At 32.9% G+C, this 26,295-nt stretch overlaps 2 protein-coding genes across 3 annotated transcripts; both read right to left on the reverse strand.

Moving 5' to 3' along the window:
• Positions 1-219: 219 nt before the first annotated feature.
• LOC147392102 (putative cyclin-D6-1) lies at positions 220-1,992 on the reverse strand. 2 transcript variants are annotated; one of them, XM_086417311.1, is made up of 6 exons: positions 1,633-1,992; positions 1,459-1,539; positions 1,252-1,347; positions 974-1,175; positions 736-866; positions 220-633 (listed from the first exon to the last, which is right to left on the reverse strand). In XM_086417311.1, exons 1-6 carry the CDS (start codon positions 1,807-1,809, stop codon positions 364-366), a joined length of 957 nt encoding a protein of 318 aa, XP_086273437.1. In that variant the 5' UTR covers positions 1,810-1,992; the 3' UTR covers positions 220-363. The 2 variants fall into 2 exon arrangements, with proteins under 2 accessions (XP_086273437.1, XP_086273436.1); XM_086417310.1 differs by having other exon boundaries at positions 1,459-1,545.
• Positions 1,993-23,889: 21,897 nt separating this feature from the next.
• Positions 23,890-25,685, reverse strand: LOC147392103 (tryptophan decarboxylase TDC2-like). Its single transcript, XM_086460021.1, has one exon. The coding sequence runs from the start codon at positions 25,504-25,506 to the stop codon at positions 24,028-24,030; it is 1,479 nt and encodes a 492-aa protein (XP_086316147.1). The 5' UTR covers positions 25,507-25,685; the 3' UTR covers positions 23,890-24,027.
• Positions 25,686-26,295: the final 610 nt, after the last annotated feature.

A 26,295-nucleotide genomic window follows, 5' to 3' on the forward strand; every position in this document is an offset into this window, starting at 1 on the left:
AAAAATACGTTGACCATAACTTAGGTGTTGATCACAATTCAGCTACGTACAATACCCCTAAAATACTAAACATTAAAATGGAAAAGAAAAGGTAGAAATATTTATTTTATTATTACGAAAACAGATACCCAAACTCAGCCAGGAAAAAAAAAAAAAAAAACAGGATTCAAAGTCCTATTTTTTTTATTTTTTTTAGGTTTTTAAGATGCAGTTGGAGAGATAATGGACCGTACAAGCGAGATCGAGAGCCAGTGATTTGGTTTCTGATACATCGATTTCTTTTGACACTCTCTGTGCATTGTTTTTGCTGCTGATGTCGTTCTCTTGACTCTGTTGAAATTGAGCTGTGATTTGTTACTTTTCTCAGCATTGTTGGATCTGAGAAAGCTGAAACCTATTCTCGTTACAGCAGAAATCGCTGATCTTACGCCTTTTGATATCTCGCTCTGATCTTCCAGTAGCTATAGAGCTGCCGTTGCTGGTGGTGATGATAGTTTTCTCACTTTCCGAGCTCCAGCAATGGTGATCGAGCACATTGACTGCTGTATCTGAGCTAGACAATTTATCAAACACTGATTCGAAGCTGTTCATCAATATCTCCTGCATCACATTACAGCAATCCAAAAGTTTCTCCTGCACCACAAATAGCAGAAAAAAAATATATCAAAATTTGGGGGGTGGGGGATGAAAAGATAGAATTTTTTTGGTCTTTTTTGTGGTTTTCTTGGTTCTTACTTTATTTACATAAACACAAGAGGAGATTGCATTTCTGAAACATGGAAATTGTAAGGGGAAGAGCTCATGAGAAGCAGAGAGGAGAGCTGAAGCTGCGATGACCGATGGCTTGAACTCTATAAGTTTGATTTCTGTATTCAAAATGAGGAAATAAAAACAATGAGAGACCTTTTGAGATTATCGAACAAGTTTTTGAAGGAAAGCGCGAAGTAAAATCGATTTTTTTTTTTTTTTTTACCATTTTGAGATTTGAAGATGATCTCTGTAGCACGATCTTTGAGAGCTTGTTGTAATGGCGGATCTTTGAGTTTGAATAAGGAAATGAAGAAATATACGAAGGAAAAAGGCGTTATGGATCGCATTCTCCAGTTGAGAGCTCCGAGAATCAGAAGCTCCATTCTCTGTATCGTTTGTGTGTCGAAGATGAATCCTTCTTCTCTCTGTTTAGATGAATCGAACAGAGTTCTTAAACATCTCGAAATTTAAACCAAAAAAAAATCTAAAAAAGAATCTAACCTGAAAATCAGAAAGGGAGAACTCTGTTCGTTTCATCTTCGCCGCAAGAGAAACGCAGGACATGGAAACAAGCTTCAGAATCCATGGATTTCGTTTCTGCAACATAAGGATTGATTAGATAATCTAATCGATGGAAAAAAGAAGGTAAAATCTCAGTTCCTCTCTCTCTCTAAAACTCATAAAAATCAGTGATTTAAGCAGTTTTACCGGCATTCCTTGTTTGGAGATGAACCGATCGAGGTAATTTACAGAGAGATATGCTAGAAATGGATCGAAGTCGCAGGAGAACTGCACCTAACGAACCAAGAACACATCAAAACACGAAAAAACTTCGATTCGAATTTATCTACGAAGAAGATATATCAGAGTCTTTGATTTTACCTGTAGAATCAAAGAAATTGCTTCTCGACGGTCGGAGATATCAAAAACTCTGGTTTTGAAACTAGAGAAGTAGTTTTCGCAGGGCATGTGATCCGATTCAGAGGCGAAGAGAGCTGGAATTGTATCGGACTGGTGTTCTTGAAAGCCTGTTAATGGATTTTCGAGATCGAACTCCATTCTTTCTTTTCTTCTACTCTGAAGAATTCAGAAGAAGCGTTGTAGAAAGTAAACGACGAAAGCCATTCGTAGAGAGAGGAGAAAAAGGAAGCGTTTGTCTGCTCAATGAAACTGAACACTTCACTCCGCGTAGCACTCTTTATGCCTCATCCCTCTCTCTCTCTCTCTCTCTCTTTTGGGAAAGAAAACAGATAAATAGAGGTTTTTTTTAGGGAGAAAACAAATTAAAACCAAAGTAACAAACAAGATTTAAAATGTCATATCAAGGAATGTTTTGTCAATATTCGATAATTTCGACTAATTCATTTCTAATATATTCTGCATTTCTGCTAATACATTCCCATTACATGGGTCACAATTTTAATATATTGAACTGTTATTGGCACTCCAACTTGTACTTATTATACTCCAATTAAAATTAAAGAAAATAAATGAAAGGAAATTTTATTGACATGCCAAAGAATTTTAAGAATCCTCTCATTTTTAGGGACACCTCTCATCTCCTACAATTTTGACGATTCAAATGAGGAAGAGAAGATAAAGAAGAAGAAAAGCATATAAAGGAAGAGAGATCAGAGGAGAAGGAGAAAGAGAAGGCCAAGGAGGAGTCGGCTTGTCTATTAATCGAAAAAAAAAAAAGGAAGAAGATGGAGTGCCAAAATAATTTAAAATTTTTTTCAATTTGACTTGCCTTAGAGAAAGGCATGTCAATAAAAAATTTCATAATTTAATGGTTGAAAATAAGTAAAAGTTAGGGTTTCAATAGAAACTCTATTGTTATGTTTTGTTAGATTCTATTTTTTTTATTTAAAATTTGATATGAGCCTAATAATAATTATAAATAATTATTGAAATTATTTGAACTGAGTGTTATAATATTGAGATAATAATTTAAGCCAAACCTTTGTAATGTTTGAAGAGTGTTTTAATTGGGTGTTACAATAATTTAAGAAATTGAGGTGTAATAAGTAAAAGTTGAGATGTCTATATTACAGCTCTCAAAAGTCAATATTTTGAGGTTAATTTTCATATCAATCTAGGTCGATATCAATATCAATATGCACCAAGTGATAAATTTGGATATTTTGAACCCTACTAACAAGCATTTAACCATAACCTAAAAAATTAATTTTAAGCTACCCTCTAAGTTTATCTAAAAAATTAGTGCTATTAAACTAATGACACATCCCTTTGAATTTAATATATATATTTATAAAAGGAGCGGTTCGGCAGCCCTAAAGTTTGCCAAATTTTGTGCCAAATATTTTTTATAGATCACTTTTGACGGGGTTAGAAGTTTTGGAATAGGCTGATTTTTTGTAAGGATGATCTCTACGGTGAAGAGACCATCTTCACAAAAAATTAGCTCATTTTGAAACTTCTAACCCTAGTTTACAAGTTGAAGAATCGTGGACCGTCTAATTTTTGTAAATCACTTTTGATGGGGTTAGAAGTTTTGGAATAGACTGATATTTGGTGAGGATGATCTCCTCATCATTGAGATCATCCTCACAAAAAATCAGCTCATTCCAAAGCTTCTAACCCATATTTGAAAAATGTTTGGCATAAAACTTGGTAAACTTTAGGGCTACTGAACCGCCCTCATATATATATATATATTCACAAGAACCTTTTTCTTCAACATTTAGGATAATGTTTTGAACCTATTGTACCTCTTCACGATTAAACGAACTCTTGGCAAAAACACATGATTTTTCTTTCCAAATATCTATTGCCTTCAATTAGTCCCCAATCCTAGTACCATGTTCTTGAGATTTGATAATCAAACGTCATAAAATCTTTAGGTCGGAGATAAATATATAGTTTAAATAGAACTATCTTAAAATTAAAAATGATAATTTTTTCAGTAAAATTGGAGGTTTTTTTTTTTTTTTTTTTATATAGGAAAGATGATGGCAAAGGTATTTCTGTCATTTTGTATTAGTCTCTCATGAAAGAAAAAAGGTCAATGGATATTTTATTTGATTAAAAACACTATTTATTTTTATTTTTTTGACGAGGGTTCTAGACTCATAGGCCTAACGAGCATAGACGAGGCAACTAACCACTTAGAGGACCATATCACATTCAAATCCCCTAGCTAGATGCAATACCTCACAAATCACACATATCAAGTAAGCATGAATAAATCTTTATGGGTGGCCAATGAGAGGACTTGAACTCAAGACCTCCCCCTTTTTAGAAGGATGCCTTGGACACTACGGATTAAATGCAATATTATCTCTAATTTTCGCATAACCTTAAAGGGGTCCTTCAAAATTTCCCAACATTTGATGATGATTTCATATGTGGGATAGAGAGATTTTACAACAAGTGATTCGTCATTACTTATAATTAAGTTTGGAAGGGTTGAAGGGTGAAGTAATAATATAATGGTGCGGCAATAACACAATCCTAAGGGAGGGGATCCCTATCTCATGCACGTGAGTGGTAAAAAACATGTGAAGGGATTTGGTAAGTTAGCGAAGAAGACTTAGGGCCTGTTTGGATACCAAAAGTAGAGGTACTCTGCCAAAGAGTAGTAGCTGGAGTACTCTGTGAAGGAGATGGAGAAATACTTCTGTGCTGAAAGAGTGTTTGGGAATCAACTTTATGAAGTACTGGGAGAAGTACTTTTATGTTGGAAGTGTATTTGGGAATCATATTGATTTCTCATGATTTCTATAAAATAAAAAAAAAGATAAGAATACCCTTATATTTTACTTCTTACTATTTTTTGTCTTTTAGTGTCATAATATGTTTTCAAACTATACTATTTTTACTAACTACTAACCTTATACCGGTAAAAAAAAATATAATAATAATAATAATAATTACAAATTGAATTGAATGGTTTATCTCATCTTAAACCAGAAGACTTGGGTGAATCAACTCAGTATTGGCGTGGGCAGGTTAAAACAAAATACAAAAAATTTAAAATCAATGATACAATACTCAAACTCACTCCTTTGAGATGAGTCAACTCAAACCTATAAGTTCTCTAAGAGCATAGTTTCAATCTCGTCCAAAATTGAGATGACTTGCTAAAGGAGTAGGATATTCAATGTGAATCATCTCGCACAATTGACAACCAATATGAGTCGACGATATTTTGAAAATCATGGTCGAGTCAGTAGAACTAAGCCAAAGAGTCAATTGTGTTTTTTTTTTTTTTTTTTCTGTATTTTTTATTAAAATATTTTTTTTTAATTTCAAAAATATGATCTTGTGACTAATTGTCTTTTAATCCACCTTATTTTATATATATATATATATATATATATATATATATATATAAATAAAAATAAAAACTTTATAATTATTTGTATATAAAGATATTTTGAATGATAAATATATGTAAACCTATACAGTGATTTGTATATATATATATATATATATATATAAATAAAAATAAAAAACTTTATAATTATTTGTATATAAAGATATTTTGAATGATAAATATATGTAAACCTATACAGTGACCAAATCACTTAAAAATTATAGAGCTTCTACAAAAACAACAACTTTTACTCATTAAAATTTCAAAAGGATTGATGCATTGTTAGTAAAATTCAGTGTGCCTATGAAATATCTAAAAAAATGAAAAACTACAAAACCTAATAAAACTCAAAATGATTGAAACATGAAATATTTAGACCTAATAAAAACCCTAGAATTACATAATTAAAACTCAAAAATTCAAAGATCAAAGAGAAAAAAACTTACACCAAGGCACGCCAAGGGTTTTGAAATCAGAATCAAGACCTTCGATGCCGAAGAAGTGCATATGAGAATAATAGGGTTCGTTCGAAGAGAAGTAAATGAGATTTCGAGAGAACCAGACAATGAAGATGATGAGAAGGAAGAGAAAGATGAGGATATAAGGCCAAAGCCCCCAAATTTTGATGATTTGCTTCAATGCTCTAATGGAGAAAGACATTCTTTCTGATTTTCGGTTCTTTGTCTTCGTCTGCATAAGATGTTAGGGCAAACACGAATGAGGGGTATTTTTGGAAATTTTCACATTAAAAATTGCTCCACACAAAAGAGATCTCGTGGAACACTATTTTCAAGCTTCTCATCAAGGATTGATTTTCGCTCTTGCGCGGAGTAGAATTTGCACGGAACATTTTTATCCAAACGTGATTTTCGCTAATTTTGACTCCCTGCAAAAGCAAAAATTGTGAGAAGCTCTATCGAAACACATACTTAGTGGTCCAAGAGCCAGGCAACGATACCCAACTACACATCTCCTACTTGACATGTGGCACATTAAAACCCACTCATCATGAATCTTTGACCAATTCAAGCATCAAAAATCAATTCTATCCTAATTTCTAAGTTCAAACTTCAAACCATTCTTTTAGAATAATTTGTCACTCCAATAAAACATTGGAGGGTAAGTGGTAGCAGTTTCAATGGGTACCCATAACCCATTTAACCGAACCGAACTAAAATTGGAACCAATAGGACAGTTCTCCAAATATTTACGAAGATCCAAAAAGCACTTTTGGATCTATATAAAAGCACTTCCAAAACAGGATGTGTGGTAGTTTGCCATTTGGTTAAGGGTAGCAATCTAGAACAGTGTCGTGTCCCGTAGCAACATATGGTGTCTATGTTGCACATTTTGGTTTGAAAATTAAATACACATATATAAAATGTAATAAATGGCTTGGATAAGAGTCAAATGTTTTTTAATCTCCAACGAATACATTTTACATAGACACCGTTCATATTCTCTGGGAACGGTACACCTTACATGATCTTGATTATTTGTTTAATTGTGTCATTCTTTCACAATTGGATTCTATTGTTAACAACACTTAAGTTGTTAAATGAATAACATACAGCCAATTATTACCCTTTAAAATGCAAAATACATGCAGCCCCCTCCTGCTACACGCACCAAATAATTTCTGAGATAAATCCCTTGGGCCGGGTGGCCCCCATGGTGGGATTCGAACTGAAGGCCTCCACCTCCTAAGGCGTGATCTTGGCCATCTCACCCACCCTTCAGAGTTGGCTAACTTACAACATAGAGTTAGAAAATAGTATTCATTGACATTTTATATCCATTTGGCCCCACATTGTCAGTAGAGATTGTCCCAATAAACATGTTTGTGTGAGTTTGGGACCAACCTCTTCATCTTATTTTTGTTTGGGAGTTAGGATCTATGCTCTATTTTGAGGCAATCGAATTCCAATAGCCAATTAACACCTCTAGAATGAACCTGATTCGTAGGGTAGGCAGAGATATTTTTTCTTGGTTTGCTAATTTGATCCGTTATCTCGGTGTCTTTGTGCATATAAAAAATCCAAACATCAAGTTACAAGTACAACTATAATGTTGCACAAATTTAACCGTGGAACAGGAACACAATTCTAGATTGACCTGTCTTACAAAGATTAAGATGAATAATCGGATTTCTTAAAAATTATATTGTATTTTCACCAGTTAATTTACCTAATGATAAAATTCAGTGTATCAGAATGGTTGGGTGTGCAAATTGGTTGGTACGATTCATGATTTTTCTTCGAAAATTGAGATTGGAACCGACAAGAACCATAATCAAGAAAATATGATGGTTCTCTACTACAGAAATAAACTTGATCAAGAACAAACTGAAACTAACCCATTGAACCCCCTAATGGCGGGTTTATCTATAATATCGATTAGAGTGTTGATAATATAATGAAATTTTGGTGGATGGACTTGACGCACATTGACATGGAAGCATATAACTTATTAAAAAAATAAAAAAGAGAGTTTCTCTCTCCTGCTCATGGTGAAAAAAATAAACTTTCAATCTAATCACCTTGCAACATTCAAAATTATGATCGGATGAAATGGGGTTGTAGAGGATAAAATTATATGAAGTTTAATAATAAAAATAAAAATAAAAAATAATTATTTTTCACCGTTGAATTTTATTTTTAAATGTGAGTGCTCGGTGGTCATCTGTTTTATACACCATAGATTAAGCTCGAAAAATAATTTTTTTTAATTTTTTGAATATAAATATTTTCATAAAATCTAGATGTCTATGTTGTTGAATTTTTCAATATGATAATCAATATGGGCCCGACGGGCTTTTTAAAGATTTGAAATCTAAAAAAGTAGATAAGTGGGAAAAGAATGGGTAAGAGAGAAATTTTCTCTTTTTTTTTTTTAATAAGTTATGTGCTTTCATATCAATATGTGTCAAATCCATTCATCAAAAGTCCGCTATACTGTCAACACTCTATATTAATAAAGAGGGGTCCATGATAAGGTGTTTCAATGGAAATTAAATTATTGCTAGCAGACATATAAGAGTCACGAACATTCCAAGAGAAGGTGTGTTTCTTTCCCTCTCGCACCCAGTTTATTTTGTCCCTTAATCAAACTCCAAATCCTCTTTCCTTTTCGTTGGTTAACTCAAATCTCAAGATAGTGGGAACACTAACAAAAAGTCTACTGTAAAAGCCCAACAATAATTTGCTTATTCATCTCATCCCCAAACGAGAAAGAATCTCCAACGTGAAACACACTTTGAGTCTTTATGACTGGATACCAAATCATATGAGATGTATTGTGATCCACAAATCATTATTTTAGCTAAGGATTAGATTAGTGGATTACAATAGGATAATTATCTAAACATCTGTTATTTCTCTATTTAATTTATGATTTGTGATTTGTGATACACAAATCATTATTTTAGCTAAGGATTAGATTAGTGGACTACAATAGGATAATTATCTAAACATCTGTTATTTCTCTATTTAATGTAATTTTTTAATAGATTGTAATCCTCTTAATTTGTTAATTTTATTGGAAGTCTATCATAGTATGAAAGGCACGTTGAATTTTGTTCCTTATTCAAAGAGTTAGATTCATAGCGGTGTCCCATTCCTATAATAAAGATAAGGTGTCTACGTGGCACATTTTTGTACATCGTTCTGGATCACAACTCTAATGTAAATTAGCTTTATAACTTAAAATAGAAAAAATATTGTGACAATTATGAATTTTTTGATCAAGAAATAGAAAACTCTATTCTTCTCACCTATTAATATATGGGATATATTAAGAAAAAGTGATCAACTTTTTGACGAATTTACAATTCTGGCCCACTATTCATTTTAATTAACAAAACGTGAATGATTATGAATTCGGAGGTTTTTAAAGTGACTATTGTCACTTTAAACATGTGAAATAGTCACTTTAAAACCGCCGAATTTGTTGTCATTCTGAAATTTTTTTTTAATGAAAGTGTGATCATACATTTTAGTAATTAAAATGAACAATGAACTGGAATCGTAAATAAATCATTTTCAGCTCATGAAATGATAATTCATAATTCATCCTCTATAGTTTTCTTTTTATCCATTTTATTTATAGCCCATAATGTAATAGGATTTAAGTCACTACATAAAAAAGGGGGTAAATTCGACACCAACACCCGTCAAATTTACCCCTTTTTTCACGTGATGTTTAGAAGAGTCGCTTCGATTCACCCCCTTTTTTCAAGTAGTGAGTGTGACCATTGTAAGTCGTCAAAATGACGTCATATTCGATTTTCCTTTTTTCATTTAAAAAAAAAAAATCCAAAACAACATATAAAACTGGAGAGAGACATAAGAGGTCGATCGAGGAAGAAAAGGATGGATTATTTTCCAAAGAAAGGCAATATAATAGAACATATGTATAGTTAGAAGCCACATGGCTTTAACTTTCAAAACTTTGAATGTTCTCTTTGTTGCTCCTTCTAATTATAATTTATTTATTTCTTTCTTTCTTTTTAGTGCCCATCTTCTTCTTTTGAAGACAATACGGCAGATTCTCTGGTTCGCATTGATGTAAGAGAAAGCTAAAAGCTTAAAGAGATCCATTTCCACTCACTTGGAGAGTCGAATAATCTTTTTTTTTTTCTCTTTATGTGTTTATATATTTTATTGTTTTATAATAATAAATAAAATCCTTTTATCAATTTACCCTCATCATGAGAAGGAAATTTCCTTAGCATGGTTGGAATGATAAGGTGTGAACGAGGGGATGTGGCATGAGTGCTTCATTCACGCCTTCCCTCCCCATGCAGACTACATCATCATTATTTTCTTTGTTTGTGGAAAATCAAGTGGACCACCTTCTATGTAGGACAAAATCAAAACCTAGCTACATTATTATTAGTACACTTTGGCAAGGCATGCACATTGATTGTTGAAAGCATGGTCACAAAGTCGGGGTATAGGTTCAAATCGGCTAGGGGAAATATAAAAAAATAAATTAAAAACAAAAAAAAAAAAAAAAAATTGAGAAAAAAAAAAAAAAAAAAGAGAAAAGAACATGAAAATAAAAAATAAAAGGATAAATTAAAAGTTATGAAAAAATGTATATCTTATCAAAATTTATAAAATCAAATGATTATTATTAAACCCATATTTTTTACATTTATGAATTACCAAATTCTATTATGTATCAAATCCCATACAAAAAAAAAAAAATGTTTAAATTTTTGTCCCAATGAAAAAATCACAAAATAATAATAATAATAATAATAATAATAATAATAATAATAATAAAATAAACGACAACTTTTATTACAAATGAAAAAGTCATGTTTTTTTTTTTGTTTTTTTTTTCTTGTTATAAGCATTTTAATCTCCAGGGGATGCAAGTCGCGTTTTAAATGTGACTTTTTCAAAAAATGCTGATTTTTGTTACTATGGTTGAAAGAAAGAGTAAATCGGGTTGTCAATGGATCAGGTTTGGATTGGATCGAGCTCAATTTGGGACCAATGCGCTAAGGAGAGGGTTGAATCCAAATTCTATTGGATGATAATCAATTGGATTGGACTCTTATGAGACCAATTTTTATTTTTTATTTTCTAATCAGATCTTAATGGTAGGATCCAAATTTGGTTCAATAATATTGGATGTGATCCCAGTAGGATCATATTTAATGTATAAAGAAAATTTAATAAATTTTGATACATTTAAAGGAAATAGAAGGGGAGTACTACCATGCATGAATATCAGACATTAGAAATCTCTAAAACCTATTTTTTATAATTTATTGAAGTAAATTTAATTTTTTTTTCTAAAAAAAATCTAAGTTTTTTTTAACCTATGGAATGGTATTGTGTAAATATCACAATATCTCAACAAAGTACCTAATTTACAAAAATTCCACAACATAATGACAAAAAAAATAAAATAATAATTATGTTCACTAGCCTCCCATTGAAGTCTTCAATTCAAGTATTTTTGTTTTAATTTGAGAGAGTAAATTGATGATTAACATATAATGCTTTGAAGGTGCCTAACCCTTCTAAAATGTCACACAAATACACTGAGTTTGAGTCTATCCTAGAAGCCCGTTATCCATATGGGACCGGTCAGCGGATAATATGTGGCCCAAAGTGCAATTTTATGGGCCTGAGCCCGTTTGGGTAGATTAGGTTTGTCATTATGCAATTGACTACTTTCTCTTTTGTTTTTCGATGATTAACCAAAGTACATGAGATGTTAATATGGGCCAAGCTTAATATTATATCTTGTCAAGTACTACCTTTATTAGTCATTTTTCTTCTCATATCAGCTGTTCGATCAACATTAGGTGTCCAACATGATTGGACCTTCAAACTATACCAGTCCTTAGAAAGAAATTAAAAAATAAAATAATTTTTTATATATTTTTATATTAATAAGGTGAATTATTGGTTTAGGGCTGTCCAAGGGTCGGTCCAGAATGGACAAGGCCCATTAGATGGTTGAGCTGAGCAAAATAAAAATGCCTGCACGCCAGCTGGGCTTTTTTCACAGGTATTCCGGCCTATCGATGGGCTCGGTTGTATGATGGTCCCATCCACTAAGCTGAAGCCCATCCCTAAATATGATCCGGGTTTTGTGCAGCCCAATAACTAAATGGAACCAGACAACTAGTTCATTATCTCAAACCCAGTAGATGGGCTGAAATCTGGCCCACTGTCAGCCATTATAGGTCCAAGGAAATTGGACGATTCAAATTTAATGGAAATCCATCTTCGGATAATTTAGAAATACGCCTCAAAATTTTGGCGAATATTTAAGTAAGCTGTTCTTGCACTTTCGAACTAATGACATAATCCTTGACCATAGTCTTTTATTAGAGACCAACAGGTTATGCCCAAAATATGATCTTGGTCTCAAATGAGACATGAACAAGTTATGCTAGTTCAAAATACTCGAGTTCAACCTCTTGTCAAAAAACTCTTGATTCCTCACCCTATTGCAAAACTCTTCATCAATATGGATTTTGGTTATAAGATTGTCACTCGTTATTCAAACTATTTTATTAATTACACGATTTTCTTTATTGTTACATTTTCTCAATCAATTATAAGAAAATAAGTAAAATTTTTTACCTTAGATGACTTTACTAAAACAAGTGTTTAAGGACGCGTGGGTGTGGGGGGCTTAGCGACCAGAGAGTGGAATGGGTGCGATAGCATGATCACATGAGTACTAAGCTCAAACAATCTTAGGGTATGGAGCTCCTTTCACTTACCCATGAATGCTTCTACATTGTTAAGAATGATTATTTGAGAGAGATTCTATCACCACCCCACCTTTTGCTAAGAATAACTCATTCATCTGTAAATCACTCAAGAATTAGCACACATATTGGAGTGCTCTTAGTAAAAGTTGGCGTGTAAAATAGAAGCTCTCTTATTTCTCGAGCAAGAGAAGCTTCAACCATCACTATGTGAAAAAAGGGATAAATTCAACTCCAAGGTCTGTTGAATTTGGCTATATCCAAGCAAATTCGACAAACCTTGGCGTCAAATTTACTCTTCTTTTTTTTCCATACAGTGAACGCACAATCATGCGCCCAAAAAACTCATTTTCTAGGGAAAACCAGTTCCTTACCTATTTTCCATGCGCAATCGTGCATGCCCAAAGTGTAAAGCAGATTCCCTTTGGAATGAAAGTCAAAAATATCGATAGGGAACAACTCAAATTTATTTAAATAAAGTGGGCATATCAAATATGATTCCATTACATGGGTTGGTAAATTATTGTTTTTAAAAACAGATTTATTTATCGTTAGCCCATGCACGCAAATCATGCCTTGACAATAACCCATCATCATTTATATTTCATGATATTAGTGAATATAGAAAGACCAGATTCATTCTTCCATAATCAATTATGAAACGTGCAAAGTGAATCAATTTAGGATTCTTTTTTTTGTTTTTTTTTTTGTTTTTGTAACCGAGTGTCCGGGCCAGCTTGCGCGCACTACAATTAAACTCGGGGCCCATGTTGAACCTGCAACCCCATTGTGCCATTTTATCCAAAGACTGCACTCAGTTTCAAACTCACGACCGAACGGAGCATACTCTTGGTGCTACAGCTCAATTCCCTTTGGGTTCATGGAATACAAAGTGACTCCATTTTCACCTTTTGTTGTTAGAGGAGTTACCTTCTTATTAAACTACCAAACAAATATATTATCTTTGTCTACCCTATCAACTGGGTTCCCTCTAGATTTGTGAACTACAAACCTGAATTTGAACCGAGCAAACCCATGAACCAGGTAAACAAGGGCGGAGCTAGTGAAGAGTTGGGGGGGGGCACGAACTTTGAGACAGTCTTGTATTTTCAATTAAATACATGTCTCATTTTTCCCCCAGCCCCCTTATTGTTTTCGAAGAGGACAGTGTCTCTTGATTGGGCCTTCTTTCATGGACTAATTGAAAAAGACCTAAATAACTTTTTCTTCAACGTCCAACCAAAAATCTTTTAATTTCAAAATTATTCTTATTCAAGTTTTTTAACTGTACAATTAATTATAATTTGAGACAGTCTTGGCGGGGCGGCATGAACTTTGAGACAGTCTTGTATTTTCAATTAAATACATGTCTCATTTGCCCCCACTCCCTCACTTCCCTCCAATTTTTCCCCCAGCCCCCTTACTGTTTTCGAAGAGGACACTGTCTCTTGATTGGGCCTTCTTTCATGGACTAATTGAAAAAGACCTAAATAACTTTTTCTTCAACGTCCAACAAAAATCTTTAAATTTCTTTCCAAAATTATTCTTATTCAAACTTTTCAACTATACCATTAATTATAATTTGTCCCCACTACAATAAAATCTTGGCTCCACCCCTGAAGGTAAAAATATCAAACCTTAGGTTTAAAACTTTACTAGAAGTCCAAATTAAGAAGAAAACTCTTTGTGTTGGGTTCGATCAAATCAAATAAAGATATATTAAATTTAAAAATAATTTAAATTAATTATAAATTAATATTTTAAAATAAATAAAATACTTATCTTTTGTTCTCCACAAAAAATATATTATAGGGTGGAATATATAACTCGGTCAAACTTGGTACATTTTAGATCTGACTTGCCGAGTTCAATCAAGTTTTGGTGATCTACACCTCGATATCCAATTGAGTCGGCTGGACGAATTCTAAAACTGTGACAGAGACTACTACACCCAAATGATAGAAGCAATAGTTGAAAGAAGGCAAAATAAGATAAAAAGGTGAAACAAAGAGAACACTAAAGCTTGGACAGACGTGTGAGGCTTCTCCACATAAAAGATAAAGGCAGAAGAAAGCAGACTTGTTAACATCTATCAATGACTTAAGAAATTAAGAATACGTTCTAAACTTTTCCATGAACCCGATGGAGACAAGGAGCGTATGTATGATGTACTTGTAAACATATTAATACCAATGAGATCATGCCACGTGTTTATGAAAAATGTGAGAATTCAGACTACCATTTATTAATCTTTCTTTTTCTATTTTTATTTTCAAAATAATTATTATTATCATCTTTCCTAAGGTCAAAAGTTTAATGAATGGATAATGTACATAAAGGTGTTATGGAAACTTTGTAAAATAAAAAGAATTAATATATTTATCTTTTTAGGCATCTGTTTTATGTCATAATGAAAATGATCTCTGCTATTTCCATTACTTTCGCTCGTGTTTATTTTATTTTATTTTATTATATATATAAACTTATAATATAGTAAATATCATATATTCTAGCATTTAATTATAGTTCATTTCTTTTTCTAACCAGGCGAGATTAGTAAGCAGTGATTAGTAGGTGAAGGCAGATTATTTGCCAAAGTCATGGTATCAACAATACTGGACATTAACCACTTTATTTTACTTTTTGGAGTCAAATAGATTTTGTTAAATAGCAAAGAGACCCTCATAAGAGAACAATAAATATATTTTAATTCATAAAGGTTTTTGAATAAAAAATAATAGTATTTTAGATCAAATTTAAAAAATAAAAATAAAAAAAATTAAATAATGTTATTGAACTGTGATAAGGTCAGGGATTGTCAAAATGATCGCAGAGAAACATGGGTTCTTCCTTAGTCACCAGATCCTTTTGTTAGGGATGTCACTCCTAAACCTTGTTTGTGTGCACTTTGAGAATTGTTCCTTATCCAACTCCTGCTCTCAGAATGTGGGAATCCGCTTCCAAAATGTTGGAAAATCACTCTTCACGAAGAATCCCATTCTGTCCAGTCCACAATAATAAATATTTATCATATATGTTCTCAAAAATAAATATTGCAATGTAATATTAATGAACATTTAATAATATAAAAAAAAAAAAATACAGATGCAATAACTTAAGGGAAATTTTCCAAAAAATTATAAGTATTTTCATTCATTGCCAAATTGCGTTATAGGCACAGTCACCAAGTTGGAGTATAGGTTTAAAACAGCAATGGAAAACTTCGGATAAAGAATCGAGAAACGAATGAAATATATATATAGGATTAGGATCCGTATACACATAAGGCTACTCATAAAGCTACAACATGTTTTGTCTTATATGGGCAAAAATGTTTGGAATGGGCAGATTTTTTGTGGGGATGATCTTTATGGTGAGGAGATCATCCTTGCCAAAAATCAGTCTATTATGAAGCTTCTAGTCCCATGTTTACAAGTTGAAAAATTTTAGATCGTCTAATTTTTGTAAAAGCACTTTTGATGGGGTTAGAAGTTGTGGAATGGGATGATTTTTTGCAAGGATGATCCTCTCACCATAGAGATCATCCTCTCGAAAAATCAGCCTATTCCAAATCTTTTTAATCATATAAGACAAAAACGTTGTAACTTTATGAGTAGCTTTATGTGTCTACGGAATCCGACCCGTATATATATTTCGTTAGGATGATCTCTATGGTGAGAGGATCATCCTTGCAAAAAATCATCTCATTCCACAACTTCTAACCCCATCAAAAGTGATTTACAAAAATTGGACCGTCTAAAATTTTTCAACTTGTAAACATGGGGTTAGAAGTTTCATAATAGGCTGATTTTTGGCAAGGATGATCTCCTCACCATAAAGATCATCCTCACAAAAAATCAGCCCATTCCAAACATTTTTACCCCTATAAGACAAAACATGTTGTAGCTTTATATGTATACAGATCCTAATCCATATATATATATATATATATATATATATATATATATATATATATATATATATATATATATATATATATATAGGGTCAAGTTCAAGGGCCATATGAGAAAACATATGTAAAAACTTTCGTTTTTAATAAAATTTTAAAATATAAGTTAGAAATTTTGGATTGAGCCGATTTTTTGTGAGGATGATCTCTATGATGAGAAGATCATCCAAAAAAAAAAAAAAATCAGCCCAATCTAAAACTTCTAACCCCATTAAAAATGATTTAGAATGTGAACTGTCGATTTTTTACCAATTTTTATCACTAATTTGTAAATCACTTTTGATGGATTTAGAAGTTTCTGATTGAGCTGATTTTTTGTGATGATGATCTTATCATTATAGTGACCATCCTTGCAAAAAATCAGCTCAATCCAAAACCTCTAACTCTTATTTTGAAAAACGAAAGTTTTTTCATATGTTTTCTCATATGGCCCTCCCACATATATATATATATATATATATATATATATATATATGGGTCCAGTTCAGCAACAAACATTTTGGCAAAGCATTTTTCAAAACATGAGTTAGAGGTTTTGAAATGGGCTGATTTTTGGTGAGGATGATCTCTACGGTGAAGAGATCATCCTCATAAAAAATCAGCCAATTCCAAAACTTTTAGCCGCAGTTTACAAGTTGAAAAATCGTGGACCGTCCATTTTTTATAACTCATTTTTGATGGGGTTAGAAGTTTTGGAATGGACTGATTTTTGGTGATGATGATCTCCTCACTGTAGAGATCATCCTCATCAAAAATCAGTTCATTCCAAAACCTCTAACCCATGTTTTGAAAAATGTTTTGCCAAAATGTTTGTTGCTGAATGGGACCCTATATATAGGGAAATGTTCAACAACAAACATTTTTCAAAACATGGGTTAGAGGTTTTGGAATGGGCTGATTCTTGGTAAGGATGATCTCTACGGTGAGGAGATCATCCTCACCAAAAATCAGCCCATTCCAAAACTTCTAACCCCAGTTTACAAGTTGAAAACTTGTGGACCGTCCATTTTTTATAAACCATTTTTGATGGGGTTAGAAGTTTTGGAATGGGCTGATTTTTGGTGATGATGATATCCTCACTGTAGAGATCATCCTCACCAAAAATCAGCCCATTCCAAAACCTCTAACCCATGTTTTGAAAAATGTTTTGCCAAAATGTTTGTTGCTGAACATTTCCCATATATATATATATATATGGGAGGCGTTCGGATGCCTCCGTTTTATCATTTGTTTTAACAAAAGAAACCCGAGCGTTAGATATTTTTGAATCGGACGGACGAGATTGCATTTGCGTTTAAGTTATAATTTATGAGTTTTTTACAGCGCCATCCCTATATTTTAAGTATTTAGTGCCACCTCCCTGGCACAATTAAAAAACAGCGCGCTGTTTTTTGCGTTTAAGTTATAGATTTATAAGATTTTTACAACTCCATCCCTTTATTTTATAATATTTAGTGCCACCTCCCTGGCACATTAAATAAGAGAAGAACAGAGAGTTCTCCTTCACCTGTCTGTTTGTTGTGTTCTCGATTCTCCTAAGCTCTACTTTCCCTCTACCCATGATATGATGTTATTTCCTCTTTCAAACACACAGAAAGAGAAAGAGAGAGAGAGAGAGAGAGAGAGAGAGTGCTAAAACAGTGGGTATCTGAAGACGATGCGAGAGAAATAAATAGGGGAAAAAATTAGCCTCAAACGTGGCTTGAATCAATTCATCAAACGAACGGTTGAAACAGATGATACCTATAGCGTGCTTCGTCGATGGAGTTGCAGCGAGAGCGACAGCAGTCGTTCGTGCTCGAGGGTTTCAACGAGAGAGAGAGAGAGAGAGAGAGAGAGAGTGAGTGAGGTTCGAGGGTTTCAGCGGAACGAGAGAGAGAGAGGGAGAGAGAGAGAGAGAGAGAGAGAGAGAGATAGAGGGTTTCAGCGGAGCGAGCGAGCGAGCGAGAGAGAGAGAGGCGTTCGAGGGTTTAGAGAGAGCAGACGAGAGAGAACAGAGAGAACAGACGAGAGAGACTGTCGTTGTAATTCACTCGGGGAGGTGGCACTAATAATCAGAAACAATAGGGATGGCGCTGTAAAAAACCATATATTATAACTTAAACGCACCATGCAATCTCGTCCGTCCGATTCAAAAATATCTAACGCTCGGGTTTCTTTTGTTAAAACAACTGATAAAACGGAGGCATCCGAACGCCTCCCTATATATATATATGGGTCTGGTTCAAGGGCTATGTGAGAAAACATGTGAGAAAACTTTCGTTTTTCAAAATAAGGGTTAGAGGTTTTGGATTGAGCTGATTTTTTGCAAGGATGGTCACTATGATGAGAAGATCATCCTCACAAAAAATCAGCTCAATCAGAAACTTCTAAATCCATCAAAAGTGATTTACAAATTAGTGATAAAAATTGATAAAAAATCGACGGTTCACATTCTAAATCACTTTTAATGGGGTTAGAAGTTTCAGATTGGGCTGATTTTTTTTTTTTTTTGATGATCTTCCCATCATAGAGATCATCCTCACAAAAAATCAGCTCAATCCAAAATTTCTAACCCATATTTTAAAATTTTATTTACCGTCGAAAGTTTTCTCACATATTTTCTCACATGGCCCTTGAACCTGACCCTCTATATATATATAGGGTCAGGTTCAAGGGCCATATGAGAAAACATATGTAAAAACTTTCGTTTTTAATAAAATTTTAAAATATGGGTTAGAAATTTTGGATAGAGCTGATTTTTTGTGAGGATGATCTCTATGATGGGAAGATCATCCAAAAAAAAAAAAAAATCAGCCCAATCTGAAACTTCTAACCCCATTAAAAATGATTTAGAATGTGGACCGTCGATTTTTTACCAATTTTTATCACTAATTTGTAAATCATTTTTGATGGATTTAGAAGTTTCTGATTGAGCTGATTTTTTGTGAGGATGATCTTTTCATCATAGTGACCATCCTTGCAAAAAATCAGCTCAATCCAAAACCTCTAACTCTTATTTTGAAAAACGAAAGTTTTTTCATATGTTTTCTCATATGGCCCTTGAATCGGCCCCATATATATATGGGGCCGGTTCGAAGGCCATGTGTAAAAACATATGAAAAAACAATGGTTTTTTCAAAATATGGGTTAGAGGTTTTGGATTGAGCTGATTTTTTGTAAGGATGGTCACTATGATAAGAAGATCATCCTCACAAAAAATCAGCTCAATCAAAAATTTCTAAATCCATCAAAAGTGATTTACAAATTATTAATAAAAAGTGGCAAAAAATCAATGGTATACATTCTAAATCACTTTTAATGGGGTTCAAAGTTTTAGATTGGACTGATTTTTTTTTTAGATGATCTTCTTTTCATAGAGATCATCCACACAAAAAATCAGCTCAATCCGAAATTTCTAACCCATATTTTAAAATTTTATAAATGTTACATTGTTTTTGCATATGTTTTCTCATATGTCCCTTGAACCTGACCCTATATATATATATATATATATATTAAAAAAGTTATGAAAAAATGAACAGATAAAGTAAATTATAATACATTAGACATTTATTCTAAGTTTGCAATATATTTTTTAGCGAAAAAATAATATTAAATATCTATGTATGATAACATGTTCCCACACATACTTAATACAGTTTCTAGTGATACAAAAAATCTAACCACCAATGTATCTTTTGAACAAAATAAAACAAGTATTAAAAAAAAATTTATAGCATAAAGCATTATAATCAAATCCTACATTAAACAATGAACAAAAGTACAAACAACCATAAGGTCGTAGAAATTAACCATAGACCTGCAAAAATGAGTAATTATTTTATTTTATTTTAAAAATATGTTTAAACGTAAAAAAACGTGTTTAAATTGTAAAAGTAATGTTCAAAACATTAAAACATGTTTGTTTTTAAAGTCAAGTTTTTTATTGTTTTATCATAGAGATATGAACTGTACTTTACACGAGACTTTTTTTTGTTAATATGGTTACATATATATTCAGTTTTCCATTTCATTACTCTATAACTATAATGCTTTTATACTCAACGATAATTATTGAAATATCATAAAAAACAATTGAAAAGTCTTTCCACTTTTACAGGTTTAGGAAAATAAATGGTGGGTGATGTGACATGTTTTTTGAATTAAACTTGAGATATACATAAGACTTTAAATTAAATAAATAAAAAAATAAAAAATAAAAACCTTATATTATATTATGGAAACTAAATATGCACATAAAAAAAATTATTTAAAAATAATTATCTCTACTCACATTTATCAAAAAATTTGATAATGATATCACATTGTGGTTTGATTGTCAATAATCTATTTTCTTGAAATATATATTATTTTTTCTTCATTTAAAAAGTAGTTTGAAGCAGCATATTTTGAACAACGTATCCATAGATCTAAAGATTATCTTGAAAATTATTTCAAGACAAAAATATTTTACTTGCTCTTAAAGACTTGTTTGTTAATATTGTGTGATAGTTCTGCTAACACTTAGGGACAGGTATACAAACATTATGCGGTCATTGATTTTTTAAAAACTAGTCATTGGAGTGAGTTTACAAATATTTTTTATGTTTAAAAATTCATATGATAGTAGGAATATCGAGATTCTTTATGTGATTATTTGACATAACGATGTAATCAATCTTCTATCAAGATAACAACTCCTACATGAAAGCGAGGGACAACCTAGCCATATAGCTAGAGGGAGGATGACACTATTAACAAAGACCTTTTGACCAAATTTCCTCAAGTGCAAAATGTGGTAGGCTTGTGCATAGGGAGCATAGCATAGCATAGGGATGAAATTAGTGAGACCAGACAATGGAAGAGCTAAGAGAAGTTGGGTCATTTCATAAGTATTCATTTTTTATGTAAATAAGTTCTTGTAATTTAAATCATACCAATTTTTGCATTGAACCCACAAATTCATGTAGTTTTTATTTTTTTCAAGATCCTTAGCCCAAGGTGGTGGTACCATACTAACATTGGTGATACTAGTCAAACTATAATAATATAGCATAAAAATTCAAAGCCTGCTCTTGAATGAAACACCATTGACAACTCAATCAATTCCAACCTCATATTTATTTAAGTGTTGTACAAATGACATAATACTTGTACCTTTTCTATTACAAACAAACAACTAAGGTTAGTATTTGAATATATATATATATATATATATATATATATATATATATATATATATATATATATATATATATATATATATATGGGGATGCTGATCATATCCCAATGAAGCAAAACTTTTCGCTCTATTAACACTTAGATATTTTTGAAGTATTGGTTTAGGCCTTATCATTTGGTTTCAGAGCTAACCCACATTCAAGATTCGAGTCATGGGGAGATAATTGTGGAGAGTTAAAAAAAAATGCATTCCTCTATAGTATGAGATATGGAGGGGGTTCTAAAAAATGAGAGAAAAAAAATACTTCGAAAAAGAAATTTTTTTAAGAGTATTTTTGTAATTTCACCATCATTATGTAAAACTCTTGTTAGGTTTCGCTGGGGTATATATATTTTTCGTTTGGATGAAAAAGTGTAATTTGTAACTAGGAGTTTTCTCCTCATCATGGAATCGATGTGATCCGTGGACATATCTCAATCTTTAGGGAACCACGTAAAATATTTATACTTCTTTATGTAATTACATCTTGTGTTTGTTTTTCGAATCATTTTCTTATTTCAATTGTATATTTTTTTCTTAACAAATTATTCAACCTTTGGCTCGATTCATGTGATAGATTGAACACCTCTACACCTAATATGTCTTTTGATTATATTCAAACGGATGCAACAGACATTGTCCCAAGTCATCATTTTGATCTTAATAACATGGATAACACCCAAATCTCTTAATAATGATAGAAAGGTTTTTTTTTTTTTTTTTTTCTATAATGTAGATTTTTAAAATTTTATAATCTTATATATATATTTGCTAAATAATCTTATGAATATGAGTTATTATGGTAGAGCAATTAATGGTGGGCTTTGACTAAGCTCTTTACATTTTTTTTATTTTCAAGAATTTTATTAGTTTCATTATATTTTAATGATGTGGACGTTCTCATATTAGATTCATCAGAACTGGTGGAATGAACCGTCCCACTAGATTACTGCAAAGCAGCTAGGCTACTTGGTCTAACACGCGACATCATAAAGATACGTTTATCGACGCCAACCTAAAGTAAACATCAAATAGAAAGACAAGCCAAACAGTTTTGGCTACGTGTCTAAGTTCTTTTGATCGTTTGAATAGTTCAAAATGACTATGATAACCAAAGATTTTTATTTTTTTTATCTCGAGAAAAAAATATATTATTCTTTGAATACTGCCACATCAGCATAGAAAAAAAAAATCTATGATTGTTGAACTGACTTTGATTGGAAATTGTGTTCATCACTGCTTTGGGAGGAAATAAATCTACTATTAATTATCTATGTCAAACGTATACTCAAATGTGGATAAATTTAGGAAAAATAGATCTGTATGCCTCGGGATACATTGATCCCTCAAGGTATATATTTTTTATTGAAAAAGTGCAATTTTGTATCTCGAGGCATTTAGATCAATGATATCCGAACTTATCACATCATGCACTTAATTGACAATACCACCTCATGAGCCATATTGTCACAACTCATGTATGAAAAACATCTACGTTTCTTCACATATGTCCACATCAGCTCAGTTTCTAGCACGGTGTCTTGAGAAATCAGAATAGAATGGTTCAAATTTAAGTTCTCTTTATATCAAAATTATAATCAACCAATGGCAACTCCGATGCTTCATATAGGTTTTAGTATTCCCCATAACTTTAGTTTTTTCGAAAATACTCTTAAAAATTATAAATATCATTTATTATTTTTCTAAAACTAAGCTATTAACAAAATATCTCACTTAAATGCCTTTGAGACAGCAACATCTTCTTAGCCTTTGCCTGAGTTCTAGAACCATATTCCCCAAACACAATTCCATTTGTCATGCTAAAGAGAAAAGATTAGGATTCCAATGATTCATGAAAAATGACTCGTGACAAAACACACAATTTCGATTGTGTAAATATGAAACTTAACAGTCAGAATTTATATGTATCCTGATAATACACATCTTAGAAATATTAATTCTAATAATACACCACTCCAAGCCTCTATATACCCTTTTACATAAAGTGGTATATTTAATTATTGTCATGTGCATATGGATGGTAATGTGTAGTCTGCCAAAAACCACTCTCAACAGTTAGACTTTATGTGTAGACGATCAAGATAATGTATTTTTTCATGAGTCATGAGAATTTTACGGTATTATTATATCAAGCTGGGCCAAATATACACTGATTAATATTGAGGAATTTTATCATTCTTTTCCCGCATTTTCTCTAATTTAATTATTATCATTGTGATTTGACTTAGGGTTTCTCATTCACCATTTTGAATCTAATTAATTAGATCACGAGTTTAATCATTCTCGAGTCTCAACAGATTAAAATATCTCTGAACCCACAAGTCTATTTGTTAAGTTCTAAAAGAAAAACTGCTTAAAATCAATAAAAATAATTAATAAAGTGGATCTTATTTATTCGTCTATGTCAAAAAGTTGGAACAAAGATTTATGCGCCAGCGACCCACAATCATAGATAGACTTTACCACAGATACACAGATACATAAACGTAACTTAAAGATACTTAAGTGAGCACTATATTAGCTTCCTCTTGAATCAACTGCCACGCGGCAATGACATGGCGATCCTCCGTCAGTGTGGTCCCCACAGAAAACCTCAACAAGTATATCCCACCTACAATTGTGTGAGTCATGTAAACTCTTCCAGTTGAGTTGACCCGTTCTAGTAGCTTACGATTCAACAACTCAACCGAGTCAGGTTCAGAACCGTTACGAGGGTTCAAGCGAAAACACACCAATGCGAACAACCTAGGCACCACGATCTCGAATCGTGTATCAGCTTTAACGAACCCTTCAAACATCATTGCCATTCGAACATCGCTCCGTATGTGGCTTTGGAGGTTTGCTACACCATAACTTCGAAGCACGATCCATAGTCGAAGGGCTCGGAACCGTCGACCCGTGCCAACCTGCCAATCTTTGAAATCCACCACCGAGTTCGACTCACTAGGCTTATTCTTCAAATATTCAGGATTAGTACTCAACGCTTTAACTATTGAACTCGGGTTTTTAACCCACAAACAACAACAATCCAAGTAAGTGAGTAACCACTTATGTGGACTCAAACTCAACGAGTCAACTCGTTCGATTCCATTCAAATAATGACGAAACTCGGGGCAGATACACGCGCTTCCTGCATACGCAGCATCTACGTGGATCCACACGTCATAACAGCTTGCCACATCAGCAAGTTTCTCTATTGGATCAACTGCAGTTGACGAAGTGGAACCCAAAGTTGCACAAAGATAAATCGGAACGAACCCTAATGCCACGTCGGCTTCTATCTCCTTACGTAAACGTGTAGGGGAGAGAGAGAAATACGTATCCTTAGACGTGGGTATTGATCTGATGTTACTAGTGAGTATACCAGCTATCTTGCACGCCTTAGCGAAAGTCGAGTGAGTTTGATCAGAACAGTAAACAACAAGCTTGCTTATATTATCTAATCCAACGGTCTGTAGTTTACGATCTCTAGCTGAGATTAGGGTGCACAGAATCGCCTCACTTGTCGTCCCTTGCAACACACCACCTCCAGTACCCGAAAACAAGAATGTTTTCGGTAGTTCAAGCATCGAACCTAGCCAGTCCATCACAACCATTTCGAGCTCGGTCGAGGCAGGTGAGGCAAGCCAGTTGAAACCGACCGAGTTAAACGAGGTACACAGCATTTCTCCTAGAAAAGCTGCAGTGCTCACAGTTGCTGGGAAGTAAGCAAAGAAGTTCGGGCTTAACCAATTGGTCATACCCGGAATTATGTCTTTCTTCACGTCTTCCAGTATCGTTTCGAAGGGTTCGGGATTGTACGGAGCATTTTTTGGAAGATGGGTTCGGAGGTAACCCGGTTCGACTTGGCTAAGAACTGGATATTTTTCTATATTCTTGTAGTAATCAACGATGAAATCAACGGTTTGATAGGCTTGTTTTCGGAATTCTTCAGGATCTAACGGCTTGAAATCAATAAAGTTGGTTTCGATACTACCCATTTGAAAGGAATAAATAGTTGGTGAGGAATAATCAAGGATAGGAGGTGAGGATGAATAAGATGACTTAGATGAGGTGGCTTTAAATAGAAGAGGAAGGCATGTTTGGTTGGTCCAAGGACTTTTCTTAAGTACAACGATATTTGACACTATATATCGAGGAGAAAGAAATACAGTAATTCTAGAGATTCGTACATGAATGTTTCAGTAGGCAACCTTATTAAATTTTATTTATTTAGAGGAAAACTATACTAACTTAAATTTTTATATATATATTTGGTTTCTTCTAATCTGTGTCATAACTCATACCTTTGAGTTGACAGACAGCATCTGAAGTCGTTTGAGGTAAGAAATATCGGATTTCTAATTTTAACATGTGATGAAATTCTTGTGTCCAACGAACGGCTGTGATGAGAACTGAGAAGAGACCACTCAGAAAAGTCAGTTTCGTTACTGTTTTGGCCTCTATTAGTTGGGAGGCTTGTGTTTCGTGGGAAGTCAACCAACTGATGTGAGTCGCAGAAAAAAAAAAAAAAAGAGGTTCTAGCTGGTATGGACCACGTTTGGACAAAAATGTACGGCTGAGATGAGAGGAAAAGCACTATATCTCTTAATGTATTCTAGGGATTCGATTGGAGAGATCTATAAAAATGCATTCCCATCTAAGACAATTATTTGATGGAAAGCCTCAAAACCTCGTTTGGAGTAGTGTTTTTAAAAATAATGGATTTTTGTTCATGTGTGCCCTAACTAATAGGACGCACGTTTAAAGTGCAATAAATGCATTTGAAA

The sequence above is a fragment of the Akebia trifoliata genome, chromosome 11 (assembly GCF_017979445.1).
Source record: "Akebia trifoliata isolate Shusen 1 chromosome 11, ASM1797944v1, whole genome shotgun sequence".
Classification (NCBI taxonomy): domain Eukaryota; kingdom Viridiplantae; phylum Streptophyta; class Magnoliopsida; order Ranunculales; family Lardizabalaceae; genus Akebia; species Akebia trifoliata.

Bases quoted from the DNA above. Each gene is read 5' to 3' on its own strand.
- LOC147392103 (XM_086460021.1), bottom strand. From the start codon at position 25,506: ATGGGTAGTATCGAAACCAACTTTATTGATTTCAAGCCGTTAGATCCT.
- LOC147392102 (XM_086417310.1), bottom strand. From the start codon at position 1,809: ATGGAGTTCGATCTCGAAAATCCATTAACAGGCTTTCAAGAACACCAG. The intron at 867-973 runs GTAAAAAAAAAA...TTTTGAATACAG, and splicing joins CATCTTCAAATCTCAAAATG to AAATCAAACTTATAGAGTTC. The intron at 634-735 runs GTAAGAACCAAG...TTTGTGGTGCAG, and splicing joins CTTGTGTTTATGTAAATAAA to GAGAAACTTTTGGATTGCTG.